Below are 13,629 nucleotides of genomic sequence, written 5' to 3'. Positions count from 1 at the left end.
GAACCATTGAGCGCAGAAAAGTTGTGATACAAACAACTTATTGCAGAACTATTCCTTGTCTAAGAAAGGACAATTTCAAGAATATTGGATTAATCTCAGTATTTGACGGTAAACAAAACCAGAATGTTTTCCAAAATTGAGTTAGTCAGTCGGTGAAAAGAATTGTCATTTTGACCATGTGTCATGTCTCGGAATTCCACAAGATTTTAGATTCTAACTATGCCAGGATAGGTCTTTCAATATATGTAAAGTTTAGTTTGGGCAAATTATTAGGTACTCGTCAAAAAATTATTCAAAATCGTTCACAAAAGACACAAAATCACGCCAGCAGCTACCGAGTGCGTGACCAAAAGTATCATCAGCATATCGGCATTTAATACTTCAGTTCGAAACGTCAGCATGACCAAGCAGTATAAATGACATACACATAAAAATAACATGTTCAGCTACTTCGGTTTGTAGTATCCTGAATCTTGCAAACTGATTCTTTCCATGCATTTGTCAGGACTCATATCCGACTTTGAGAAGAAAAACAATTACTGTCACAAGTCCCATGAATGTGCTATTGGATGTATCAGTCTATCTGTGTCATTTGTGTCGTTTGATTAAGCCAGTAGTAACTGCTAAAGCGTTTTTCCACGTGTGACCTTCGGGTTCCCATTTTGAAGACGTTTGAAAGGCCTCCATTTTGACTGAAGATGTCTACCCGAGACCGGTGCGTTACAACATATTTTTCGTGGAGGTGAGGGTCGGGATTTCAGAGCTTTAAACAGAGTTACTTTTCTTTGTTTAAATTTTAAGCCACAAAAACCTTGTTACTGTGTAGAATTTTATCACTTTACCTAGGAAAGGAGGCCCTGAGTTAGAACTAACATCGAGATATTGGAAAAATTCTAACGCTTTTTCTTTCGGAAATAATTCCCACTCTACCACTATCCCGTGTGCAAAGACTTTTGCTGGACAATATGCAAATAAGAGACGCGGAGCGATCGAAGACGGCGGCTTATTTGTTATTGCTAATTACTGTCGATTTCTGCCTGAAAGCAGGTTAAATGATTGTACCGAACAACAAAACGGAAAACGTAGGAACATTTACATAAAAACTTGGTAATATTGAGCGATTTGGGGAATTCAAATTCACCAGACAAATACGTACAGGCCGATGCAAAGCTGATGGAACAACGTTGAAATGGCGGGATGGGAATGTTGTTTGATAGTCAAAACATGACAACCCAGCTAACGTAAACATATTTATATTGTTTTATGCTTAAGTCGTGCTGATATTCCTGTGATATTTCGAATTGAAGTGATTTAATGACAAAAACAATGATAGCACTTTTGGTCACGCATTCGACTACTTGCGTTATTTTAATTTTTTTGTGTGTGAGTTGAATAATTTTTTGACGAGTGCCTAATCATTTGCCCAAACTAAACTTTTCATATATTGAAAGACCTATCCTAGTATAGTTAGAATCTAAAATCTTTTGGAATTCCGAGACCTGGCACATGGTCAAAGTGACAATTCTTTTTTCACTGACTGACGAAGTCATCGTTGGAGAACACTTTGCTTTTGTTTACCGCCAAATAGTTGGATTAATCCAATATTCTGAAAACTGGGCTTTTTTGGACAAGGAATAGTTCTGCATTAAGTTGGTTATATTACAACTTTTCTGCGCTCAATACTTGCGAAATGCGAATCGAATGAAAATGGTCGATTTTCAGCCCAATTAGCACTCGTTAGATTGATGTCTGGACATGAAATCGATAATGTCCTTTTTCTCGGAAATACCAAGATATTTGAAGAAAAAAACTACATAGCGTTTTTACTTTTACTAAGGCCCAGTTCAGACGCCGAACTTTCCATGAGCCGAACCAAATACATTGAATTAAGTACATGAAAAGTTCGGCGTTTGCATCAGTTAAGAACGGCTATTTGAATTTGGAACGGCCCAGCCGTTCTTCCCGCCTAGCTCAGCCGGAAATTTCGGCTTTGGAACGGCTTTGATTCAGACGTCGAACTTTTCATGAGCCGAATATAATGCATAAATTATTATAACGTATTTTACAAGCAGTGTTTACTTTGCCTGAAAATCGCTGACATTTTCGATGTAATTTGGTTTAAACTAAATAAAGTTCGGCGAATTAAGTTCGACGTCTGAATCAACAGGTGTAGTTTTGATAATTTGGGTCGCTCCAAATTCGAATTAAGTTCTGCTCATGAAAAGTTCGGCGTCTGAACTGGGCCTAAGGCCTACTTATATGCAACAGTACCGAACTATTTTTTATTTTTGTGTACACTTGCTCTTAAAAAGCAAATTCATGTAAATATAACTATGACTTGAACTTGAACTATTTTGTGCCCCTCTTCTAACTTTTCTCTGTTCCATTTCTTTGTTTATTTCTTTAGCTGCTGCAAAGTTCATGACCTTTGTGTTGAAGACTTCAGCACTAATAAGGACAAGTGTGATGTTGGTGATACAAAAAAAGCAGAGTTTTTGAGGAAAGATTTCAAATACAACAAAGCTACCAACAAATGTTGTAAGTAATGTAAAGTTGTTCAGGGATTTACCACTTACAGGCCCTAGTCAGTCACACCTTTGTTTTTGTTCACATGCTAGAGTTTGGCTATTATGTTTTGTTCTGAGTATGTCAAAAGTAGGGAAATCACTGTGAAACTACTAAAGATAATTAAACATACTTCGAGAAGACAACTTACGGAAAAGCAATAAAATTTCACTTTACCATGCAATATTAATCATTTTCATGGCCTCGAGATGAGAAAAAAAATTGTTGTAGTCGCCGTGATGTGTGTGCGTGTAAGAGAGTGAGATTTTATTTGCTCGGTTTATTCATTTACTTTCTTTTGCTTCTTGTCCTTTGATTGTAAGATGTTAGGAGAAACTAGATGAGACCCTTTGCCTAAGGAAACCAAAATTTATCTCAGTAAGGAAATAAAAAAAGAGAGAAAAAAATTTTCATAGCCAAACCAAGCAGTAGATTGCTTGAAGACAAAATTTTTCTTCTTTCATTACTTCACTGGGGTGTATGGTAAAATATTGCATAACTAACATCAGTGATGATCTTAGCTCCTGCTTATTAGTCAATACTATTAGTGAAATGGACCTTATCTTTATTACTGTAGCTCCACTGAGTGAATATCGTGAAGGAAGTGATGAGGAGAAGCGGTGTAGGCATGCTTTATGTCTCTGTGATCTGGAAATGGTTCGTTGTATGGGACACAACAAAAATGAGATTGACGCTGCCAAGATCTCATATCAGCAGTGTAATGTCACAGGTAAGATTTAGTTCCAGGACGAAATGATTTGCATGGTAATTCATACTTATTATCTTGTTTCCCATTTCTTAGCAAACGTTTGGTTAACTATAAAGACCGACCGAGTGGAAAGTTCAGTTAAAACGTTAAAGAGATCTTTGCATTGTTAAATCGAAAAACATCGAAGTTCATTATATACCATACACGTTTTCGTTAAAGATGCAAAATCGTTGACAATATTTCTGTCGTACTCTAAATTATCACCACGTAAGTTTTGAAATTTCACTTACAACCGAGTAATGTGGAGTGTATATGTGTAGACTGTGTAGCCTATGTCCTGGTGTAGAAAAACTGATGAATCAACTTGTCAGACTTGTGTAGAAACGCCCACTATTCAACTTCTTTTAACCGTTGACCAAAGTGAATTTAAAATTGAAAAAACACAATAGACCGTCTATTCATTCTACTAATAGGAAACGCTACCACTAAAACAAATCGCTTGGCAAATCGTGTCTCCTCCATCTAAACAAGTTCGATCAGCGACACTTAGACTACGATAGCGACTTTGGTGAGCAAATAACTGCGATATCTCCATCTATTGGTCAGCTTATTCACTAAAAAGTTAAAAAGTAGTGAACGAGGGAGTGAGATTTAATGTCGTACTTACATTCCGAGAATGACTTAATTTTCCGAGTGAACAAATTTTCAACCCACTTCAGCAAAAACCCTACGCCAGTCGGCTTCTCTTTCTTTTGGGATGGAAAATGAAAACACAGCAGTAAAAAATCGTTGTCAGTTGGCAAACTCAAGTAGGATCGAATGCATTCAAAACCACAGCTCTTTCAAAAATAAATTACAATTCAACCAGCGCCCCACTGACAGTGGAACCTCGCTAATACGGTCACCAACGGGCCATAAAAATATGGCCGTATTAATGGGGTGTTCGTATTAACTGGGTGGGGTCAAACTTCACGACTGATCTAAATTGAGTAACATATTAACAAATATATCGCAATTGCACTTCTACATAACTATTCTGAAGTAAGTATCCGGTATGCAGATATAATTACATAAAATATTGGAAGATAAACATAACTGGTTTGAGTGGCCGTATGTTACCAGTTACCTGTCCACATGTCTCCACACTGGCCTGTCTCTGGCTGTGGCTCACATCTCATTTCATGTTCCCCATTCACCAGCCTGTCTTTCCTTCTCGACGATGTGATCTTTGGTCTTCCAGGTTTCTTTCTTCCCTCAGGGGCAGACAGACAGTTATTGTTTTCTTTCCTGAGAATGTGACTGATGTTGAGTGGCCGTATAAATGGAGTAAAATTGTAAAGGATTGTACAGGCTGGGATTTCAGAATGTGGTCGATGGCCGTATTAAGGTGGCTCCCTAGAGTATTTACGAACACTCTTCCTATTGAGCGCGAGTTAGAAAAGGAAACTTAGTTAATTTCTCTTAAAGTTTTCCCTGTAGAGATTTACTAGTATGGGTACTCTTAAAATAAGGCTTATTTTTTGGTTGTCAATATTTGGATTATGGCCGTCACCATGGCAACATCTCATCTAATGACAGGCAGACATATTCCCCATTTCGGCCTAAACACCTTAATATTTATAATTTCCTTCAGTGAAATTTTTTCATACTTTGCCACATCATGGAAATGATATTGCCTGACATGTTGAATTGGTAAAAAGTCAAGGTTGTTCAGACGGTTTTTCCAATATTCTGTAATTTGTCATTCTTCTAAATATATTTTATTAGCTCTGACAGATTTTTATAAGTAGTTTTTTTGAAAAACATTTTCAGAATAAAAACTAGCGGTAAAAAACGACGTTTCGATCTCTCTGAGATCATTTTCAAGTTGAAGAAAAAACAAATGAAATATACATATATAAGTACAAATTAGGGCGTGAGAATGTCAAACGATAAAATGTGTAAATACAAGCGCTAAAATGTAAGTGTGAAAAAATTAAATTCTATAAAGAAACCTTTATAAATAACTTTGCACGGATTGAATCTGACTGTTTGTTCAAGGTTGGCTTAAGCTCCTTTATAAAGAGCATTTCGTAGATCAGGCAGTCGAATTTACTTTGGCACTTTCTCAAGATCTTAAAATCACGATATATGTCAATTGGGACTGTTCCATGCTGCTCTTTGATGTGATTCTCGATTGAAGACGATCCTTTGTGTTCCTCAACGCGTTGATAGAGGTGTCGGCACGTGTACCCGACATAGTTTGCATCACACAAACCACACTTGTAGTAGTAAACAACGCGTTGCTGGTTAATGATAGGCGACTTCTTTTCTTTTGGTTTGATCTCGTGTCCGATCTTGCGGCTTGTATACACGGGACGAATATCAATTCCGATTTTCGGCCTAGTTCCCCAAGTTGCCTTCGCACGGAATTGGCTGAGCTCTGATCCTTGAATGGTAACACTATTCTGACAGGCGCTTCATTCACGTTACGTGTTCGAGTGAAAATTGGATCGCCAGAAACTTTCTTGGTGACAAAATTACTGATGGTCGATTGTATCAATTGCACTGGGTACTGAGGTCGGGAGAACGTCTGTGTGAGACGATCACATTCCAAGTGGAACAGTTGCCAGGTAGATGATAGTTTAAAGGCACGATCCAGCATTGTTTTTAGCAATGACTTCTTGTAGCTAACGTCGACGTGGCTCTTGTAATGTAGTAATAATCCGGTGTCAGTTGGTTTTCTGTACACCCTTGTCTCCAGGCGACCATTGCATTTCCTGATGTCCGTTCCCAGGAAAGGAAGTTTACCGTGTTCGCCAAGTTCCATGGTGAAGCTGACAGATGGATGGCTCTCATTTAGAGAGGAAAGGAATGCTTCAGCTGTTTCGGTGTCAGGTATTATGCTCAATGTGTCATCCACATAGCGTTTGTAGAACTCGGGTAACTTGCCTTGGTCCTGAAGTCGATCTTCGATACTGCACATAAATATGTTGGCCATTAGGGGTCCAAGTGGCGAACCCATGGCAACACCATCGGTTTGTTCATACAAATTCCCCTCGAACTGAAAAAGCTGGTTCTTGGTAGGCAATATTTAGCAACTCTACCAAGTCTGATTTTGTAATGTTGAGATTATGCTGTTTGTTAAACCAGTCGTCCTTAAATGCCTTTTCAGCTAGAATTTGTATCGTCTCATCAATAGGGACATTGGTAAAGAGCGAAGTTACGTCATATGAGACAAGGATACTGTGATCGTCAACTTCCATGTCATGGAGAGAATCCACGAAATTAGAACATCATTGATGGTGTGGTCATTGACTGATAGAGGTTTGAGCTTTTCGTCAAGCCATTTTGCCAACTTGTAATTATATGTCCCGGTTGCCGAGAGTATCGGCCGCATTGCTAGTTGTCGCTTGTGGGTTTTTGGCAAGCCATAAAGATGGGCTAGTCTCGAGCCATTCTGGACAACTGTGCCAGCAACTGCCTTAGGCAATATTCTTTCTACAGTGGCGGTTAACTCCTTTTCTTTCTGCTATAGCGGGTGGAAATGCGTGGGAGGTCTTCCTCTCATTTTGGGTCTTTCAGCACACACTGGTGACAGATTTTAACAAAAATAGGGTATTTCATAGCAACTGTATGAGGTTACAACTGAGCCAAATTTTAAAAAAATCACCGAAGGAAACGCGAGAAAATTCGATATCAGTTTTGCCTTTTGAGCTAATGTTGACGCCATAAAAATTGAAAAAACACTTACGTTTTCCTTTGAGCGCGCGCAGATTACATGAGTTTTTGTCCTATGCTCGAGTGCAATCGTAAAACTATGGGGAGCCACCTTAACGGGGTGGCCGCATTAAAACGTTAACGCCTTACTGATGCATGAAGTTGATCAACAGACAGAAAACTGGGACCGAATAAAATTTTAGGAGTGCCTTGTGAATGACAAATTCGTTTAACACACACGTGACATTGAATTGGGTATTTACATTGCGTGAAAATGAGGCCCCCTTAACATTTTCTTTATTATTGCAACCGCTTGTATTTGTTGTGTTAATCATGTGCGTTGCTGTAGTTGTTTATTCAATAAATCGTGGCTTATTTTTCTCTAAATGACAATACGAACGTACTTGTTTTGGTTGTTGTTGTACCCTATTCAAGTCACGTGACACTCGCGCGTGAGTTAGCCGAATTTGTCTATCCTTACTATATCTACTAACAATGTCTTGATCTAATCACAGACATTCCTGTTTGCAACAGCAAGGCGGATGTGATTGTTCTAGTCCAAGACAGTCAAGGTACTTCCTCAACGACAGTTCAAAACGTAAAAACCGTGGTGCGAGCAATGCTGAGACGACTAAGCAGTGAATCAACAGACTTCAAATTTGCTCTGGCAACGTACGCTACTTCGCGGCAAATGAGTTGTTTTGGAAGCGCAGATGAAACAATCAGTTACATTAACAACGAATACCAATACGGAGGAAGTGGCCTTAATCGGCTAAATCTTGCCCTGAGTAAAATGGTCTTGAAACAGTTTGAAAAGCGTCGTGGCGACAGAAAAACAGACACGGCAAAGGTGAGATTTACTTTTGGCTCAAACTGTGTGATCACCAAATTATCTGGTATTCAAAAAGAAGGTATCTGTATTCTCATATATTTATTTTTTGTTTCAAAATTATATTGTTGCAAAACAGAAACTTTCTGCAAGACAGTAGATCTTAAATTCCAAAGTCGATTACAGTCCTATATCTCCACAACGGACACCTTAGGAACAGAGGAAAGGGGCCGTTGTAGAGGCGTGATCGTTATAGGGAGGTAGGGGTGTAATATGACACCTGTTTTTCCAAGAGTTGCAACATGTTTGTTTTTTTTAAATAAAATAGTACTTACTGTAGCATATAAATACGTAACACAATCAATCAGCAGTAAAACAGAAAACAAACACAAACAGAGACCAACGACACGCGGTATGGACCAAGTGGCATGACTTTTTACAATATTTGAATGGGATTCTGTATAAACCGTTTGTCAGTAGTTGATTAAGGCGCTTTGGTGGCCGTTGTTGTTGTGGAACTGGTCATCGTGCAGAGGTTTAAATAAGAGAATGTATAGACCGTCCTCCGGGACCTAAAAAGTGGCCGTTGTAGAAAGTTGGCCACTATAGAGGAGTTCGCCGTTGGTGGAAGTTCCGCTGTTCACACATTGTCAATCCTGTTTTTCATTCTTCTTATTCACAAGCTTGTTTCCAATTTTAAAGATTCTAGTCATATTCTCAGACGGGAACACCATGGATGAGAATGGAGACATTATGGAAAGCTTCATGCTTGAAAAACCAGCCAAGATATTGAGAGTCAACAACAACATCAAAATAGCTGGTGCCCTTATTCCCAACACTGAGAATGCACCACGAATACAAGAGTTAAAAGGCATCGTCGCTGAACGAGATGACGCCATCAACGCCGATTTTTCTGCTATACTTGACGAGATTGCAGATCTCCTAGGAAAGAAAGTAAAGGATGAGGCGTTTTGCCGTTATGGTAAGAATCTATAGTAATTCGTAGGGAACCTTACTGATTTTTTCATCTCTCTAGATCTGTACAGAACGGCCGAGTAAATAGTCATGGCCTTCATGAGTACTTTCTCTTCCAGTAGGTGGAGGTGGGGGTGGGGGAGAGACAGCAAGTTAGGGATAAACTCTTGCTCTTAGGCCATCGTAGCTTGATTAAGAATATAACACAAACAGCGGTGATAAACATTGTATTCCAACAATTACAATTACTACACCTACAATAACAATCTTGCTTCCTACCTCGTTGGCATACTTCAGCCAATTTCCACCAACCAGCACACGGTTAACAGAACAGAAAAACAACGTTTCAAGGCCTTGGCTAAATGTCACCATGCATCAGCCATTGCTGATCATGTGAAAACCACTGGTCACAACATAAAATGGGATCATTTTGACATTTTAGCGTCCGGCAAAATTGACTTTCATTGCCAAATTAAAGAGACTCTGTTCATTCAAGAGCTAAAGCCTTCTCTTAATGTCAATATCAGTAGTGAGAAGTTGTTGCTTTATTAGCTGTTTCACCTCATGATGTTAAGACAGGTTAACGTACTGCTGAAGATCATTTTTGTCAGTCTAGGTCCGGACCTCTAATATTTACGATGAATAGTTTTCAAAACATTGTAACGATCCGAATCAACAAATTTTTAGAAACGGATTTCACTAAAAAAAACAACGACGCCCATATTCACCTGACTAATTCCAAAAAGTTCTTTCATTGATTTAATATTTAGTTTAAATGCAAACAATTTTTTTTCAGTTGTGAAAGGTCAGATTTTGACATTTTTGTATTCTGAAAAAGGAATTATTTCATAAATAGGAAAACATATCTATGTTTAAGCCCTTGGTTTAAATCGTAGCTCGTCGAAAAAAGCTCTATTTAATGAAAAACTACATTTCTTCTGGCATTGCAATAAAGCGGAAGTGTCCCCGATATCTAATGGAAGTTACTCTGTTGGGGTTTGCGCAGTGTACGCAACCAGCGGCACTTCGATGAAATCATAAAGAAGCCGGATAGTTTTTTTCTTCTTTTCTTTTGGGGCTGTTTTTCTGTTATTTTGTTTTTGCCTTTTCTTTTTGACTTTGCATTTTGTGAAACACAAAGAAAAAACATGTAAAGTGTAACCGATTTTGCCAACTATTGAACTGTTTGAATTTCCCGCACTCTGGCTGACGCAATTAAGCTGATGTGAAATTTCACTTCTTTAGCAACCGACACATAAATCGGTGAATGGGCCTTTACAATCCTAATTCAGTCCCAGTTTTCGGAGTGTTGATAACTTTGTGTTTATAAATTAAGGTGTTTACGCCTTCAGTTCTCATTGTTATTTCAAAGGGTGCTGGATACGATGTAATGGAAACCCAACTTGGTTCTACACACCTCCCTTGGTTATAAGAGTTCAAGGTTAACACAAATAGGAAAATTAATACTATTTGGCGCGATTTTGTACTTAAGAAACTGTCAGGAATTGGATAACGACACAATTCGCCCTGGAATTGGGTCAAGATTTAGAAAACTGGGCAGCACATTCCACTTCAAAATTCCAAGGAGTATCCCTAACTTAATTAAGAATATAACAAAAACATTGTATTCCAAAGTATTTTAACACAGAACTTGACGTTTCATGTGCTGGTCAACAGATATTTTCAAAAGTGATCGTTACAATTTCACTAAAAAAGTTAACGTTAAAAAGCAACGACGTTTCGACCGCTCGACGGTCATTTTCAAGTTGAAAAGTAAAATTTTTCCATGCGCCCAAATATATACAGTCGATTATAAGAATGATGTTAATCATTCATGTTAAAATTAATCTGTTACTGATCATGAGAAAGTTATAGCACATGAAATAATTCTGAACTAACTAAATGACAATAAATTTTCCTTAGGAATGGCTTTGAAAAAGAGCACTTACTGGGCTTTTAGGAGTCTTGTGATTATCCACCAGATCTGTAAATACAAAACAAAACGGAGATAATGTTGTCTAATTACAGGCATCTACCATTGCAAGGCCAAGGCGGATGTGATTATTCTGATTCAAGACAGTCAAGGTATTTCCTCAGCGACAGCAGAAAACATAAAAACCGTAGTAAAAAGAATGCTGACTCAACTAAGCAGTGGTTCAACTGACACCAAAGTTGCCGTGGCAACGTACGCGACCTCGCGACGAATAAGTTGTTTTGGAAGAACCCAGCAAGCAATCAGTTACATAGACAACGAATATCAACACGCAGGAAAAGGCCTTAACCTGTTAAACCTCGCCTTGAGTAAAATGATCATGAAACAGTTTGATAAGCGTCCTGACGACAGACAAACAAGGGATACGGCAAAGGTGGGTTTTACTTTTGGCTATTTTCCGTTTGGGTCCAAACTTAAGTTATCCAAGTTTCAAGTTCAAATTATCTCTGACTTTTGTCAAAATTGGTATCAAGAAGATAGAAGATTTGGGGGAAAAAAGTTATAAAAATCAGACCTCAGTTATGTTGTAGCAAAAACAGAAACACAGGTCTCAAAGTTTAATGTCTGTTGTTCACAATGTCAGTGCTATTTTTTATCGTTATTCAACAAATCGTCTGCAATGTTCAAGGTTCTAGTCATATTCTCAGACGGGAACGCGCAGAATGAGAATGGTGACATTATGGACACCTCCATACTCAAACAAACAGCAGGGTCGTTGCAATACAACCTCATCGAAATTTTTGGTGTCCTTATCCCCAACACTGAGAAAGCGTCACGCATACAAGAGCTGGAAGGTATCGTGTCCTATCCATATGAGGTCATAGACGCCAGTTTTAACAGCATCGCAGATCTCCTAGCATTTCGCGTGAAACGAATGGTCGACTGCCTTGGTAAGAATTTGACAAGGAACTTTATCTTTCCATAGCCTCTATATAGTTGACAGATAAACTATAATGGCCCGCATGAGCAATCTCTCTTCTATGTTGGCCATGGGATTGGAGGGGGGTGGTAGCAAATTAGGGAAAATCCTTGGTACTTTGGGGATGTGCCGCCCACGATTCCAAATCCGGACCCAATGTTAGGGCAAAATATTCTCAGATTCCCTGGCAGTGTCTTTAGGACAGAATTAATTAGCCGCAAATAATACTCTGCAGTTGCATTTTTAAGTTCACATGGGTCAACAAGTTTTAAGACATATACACCCCTGTGGTTTTTCCTGTTTTCCTAAGCCGGCCCTCAGCCATTTTCGCTCGCTGTAAAACTATACCCAATTTCAGATTTACACAAAGCAGTAAATATACCTTTATACATACAGTGTAACCGTTCCCTCATAGGCTGCTAGCTCAGATCACTTTTTTAGATTGTTTGTCTTTGCTCACCTTTTCAAAAATGAATAAAAAGTAACATAGTTGTATCGCGTTTGGAAGTCCACAATTAAGGATAATTAATAATAGGCATAATTTAACCCTCCAGTTAAATTATGCCAAGATGAAAGGGTTATATGCGGACCCTAGGTTGTTTCATTGAGTGCTTAATTCATAAATACTTTGTTTATTCCAATAGTTAAGTACACGGTCAAAGTTTACACCCGGGACTCACATGCGAGGAGTGACTACGGATTGACTGTTAGGATTGAAGGACAAGGCAAACAGAAAACTGCCAATCAAAGCTTGTTCGAGACAACACAAGACAGGGAAAAGTAGGATACGTTCTTTTTGTGTTCCTTCGTGTTCTGGGTCCGGGGGGCAGGGGAGAGGGAGGGTCAAGTAAAAGTGACGGGAATGCTCGTCATACCTTTTCGTGGTTAAAATTCATGGCTTTGAATCTCATATTTTACAGAAGCTAGTGCTAAAATCATTCTAGCAGCTTTTAGGACATCAAGTTGAAAAAATATTAGTTAGGAAAAACTTGCTATAGAAAGGATTGAAAACGTTCAAGGACAGGTACACGCTGCTGCAACCCTAATTACGTGAGTTTTCAGCCAAAACTTTCCTCTCAGAAGAGAACTAATTGTTCCAAGTAGTAGCAGACAAACCCGGGGGGACTCCGCGATCGCAGGTGGGGATGTGCGGTGCGTTTTTTGAAACCCTTACCCTAATTCAGGCCAGAGCATGTGATTTTCTAGTTCCTATTTCAGCCCTGACGCAAAAATGGTTACCCTATTTCAGCCCTCTGGACCCGATCAACCAGGAATGTCTTCAACTGAGACTGCTTATATAGGACAGAACCCTGAACTTCCGGCAGACAGAATAATTTTAAATCATTTGAGTTTAGGTCTATTGTGAATTGTTTTATTTTTTTAGCAACCTACACGTGATTGTATCAGCGTTCTATGATCTTGATGTGGGCACTGTCAAGAGGATTAATATACAAACAAAAAGGTTTCAGTCTGCTCCACCTTTCAGAGCTGGGTGGAACCTTAAAGAGGTAACGTGATAGTATTTCCTGTAAAAGCTTTAACGTAATTTAGCACAGGTATTTTTTTTTTGTTATTATTTAGTTTCATTGTAGACACTACATATAATACTTGCAATATGTTGAGTCGGCAATGCACTCCTTCATAACCAAGTATTGTTTCCATGTATTCACGTATATTATTATGTACGCCACATAAATAACCTGAAGTACGTTTCGGTATATATGGGTCATTGACCAAGCGCCTGTTCATTATGGCTTGATATCGGCCAAGCTTTTTTTTGCGTGTTTATAGACTGTGACAGAGTTGAGGTCCATAAACACGCAAAAACAAATGAGACCAATATCCAGCCATCTTGACCGAGCAAGCTTGGTAAATAAAGGATTTATTGTATGGAAAAAGAACGCCATTTTCTTGCGGGACACAACGAGCAATCCCGAGCG

The 13,629-nt window shown here is 38.7% G+C and overlaps 3 protein-coding genes and 1 pseudogene across 3 annotated transcripts; 3 read left to right on the top strand and 1 right to left on the bottom strand.

Annotated features, from left to right (window-relative positions):
- Nucleotides 1-484: 484 nt before the first annotated feature.
- Nucleotides 485-3,505, top strand: LOC145467872 (uncharacterized). The gene is made up of 3 exons (XM_081451484.1): nucleotides 485-1,241; nucleotides 2,408-2,538; nucleotides 3,143-3,505. The coding sequence occupies exons 1-3, from the start codon at nucleotides 1,198-1,200 to the stop codon at nucleotides 3,304-3,306; spliced, it is 339 nt and encodes a 112-aa protein (XP_081307610.1). The 5' UTR covers nucleotides 485-1,197; the 3' UTR covers nucleotides 3,307-3,505.
- Nucleotides 3,506-5,256: 1,751 nt separating this feature from the next.
- Nucleotides 5,257-7,492, bottom strand: LOC145468684 (uncharacterized; annotated as a pseudogene).
- On the top strand, nucleotides 7,481-9,159 carry LOC145467840 (uncharacterized). Its single transcript, XM_081451447.1, has 2 exons — nucleotides 7,481-7,823; nucleotides 8,505-9,159. The coding sequence occupies exons 1-2, from the start codon at nucleotides 7,593-7,595 to the stop codon at nucleotides 8,796-8,798; spliced, it is 525 nt and encodes a 174-aa protein (XP_081307573.1). The 5' UTR covers nucleotides 7,481-7,592; the 3' UTR covers nucleotides 8,799-9,159.
- A 1,750-nt stretch (nucleotides 9,160-10,909) lies between these two features.
- On the top strand, nucleotides 10,910-13,275 carry LOC145468393 (uncharacterized). The gene is made up of 4 exons (XM_081452087.1): nucleotides 10,910-11,143; nucleotides 11,399-11,660; nucleotides 12,334-12,469; nucleotides 13,074-13,275. Exons 1-4 carry the CDS (start codon nucleotides 10,910-10,912, stop codon nucleotides 13,204-13,206), a joined length of 765 nt encoding a protein of 254 aa, XP_081308213.1. The 3' UTR covers nucleotides 13,207-13,275.
- Nucleotides 13,276-13,629: the final 354 nt, after the last annotated feature.

This window comes from Orbicella franksi, chromosome 14, assembly GCF_964199315.1.
Source record: "Orbicella franksi chromosome 14, jaOrbFran1.1, whole genome shotgun sequence".
Lineage (NCBI taxonomy): Eukaryota > Metazoa > Cnidaria > Anthozoa > Scleractinia > Merulinidae > Orbicella > Orbicella franksi.
This window is presented reverse-complemented; position numbering and strand designations above follow the sequence as displayed.

What these genes read in the sequence shown, in the direction of transcription:
- LOC145467872 (XM_081451484.1), top strand. Translation starts at nt 1,198, where the DNA reads ATGGGAATGTTGTTTGATAGTCAAAACATGACAACCCAGCTAAC. An exon ending in AACATGACAACCCAGCTAAC is followed by an intron (nt 1,242 to 2,407) that starts GTAAACATATTT and finishes TTATTTCTTTAG; the next exon opens with CTGCTGCAAAGTTCATGACC. An exon ending in CAAAGCTACCAACAAATGTT is followed by an intron (nt 2,539 to 3,142) that starts GTAAGTAATGTA and finishes TTATTACTGTAG; the next exon opens with CTCCACTGAGTGAATATCGT.
- LOC145467840 (XM_081451447.1), top strand. Translation starts at nt 7,593, where the DNA reads ATGCTGAGACGACTAAGCAGTGAATCAACAGACTTCAAATTTGCTCTG. An exon ending in GAAAAACAGACACGGCAAAG is followed by an intron (nt 7,824 to 8,504) that starts GTGAGATTTACT and finishes CCAATTTTAAAG; the next exon opens with ATTCTAGTCATATTCTCAGA.
- LOC145468393 (XM_081452087.1), top strand. Translation starts at nt 10,910, where the DNA reads ATGCTGACTCAACTAAGCAGTGGTTCAACTGACACCAAAGTTGCCGTG. An exon ending in ACGAATGGTCGACTGCCTTG is followed by an intron (nt 11,661 to 12,333) that starts GTAAGAATTTGA and finishes TTATTCCAATAG; the next exon opens with TTAAGTACACGGTCAAAGTT. An exon ending in ACAACACAAGACAGGGAAAA is followed by an intron (nt 12,470 to 13,073) that starts GTAGGATACGTT and finishes TTATTTTTTTAG; the next exon opens with CAACCTACACGTGATTGTAT.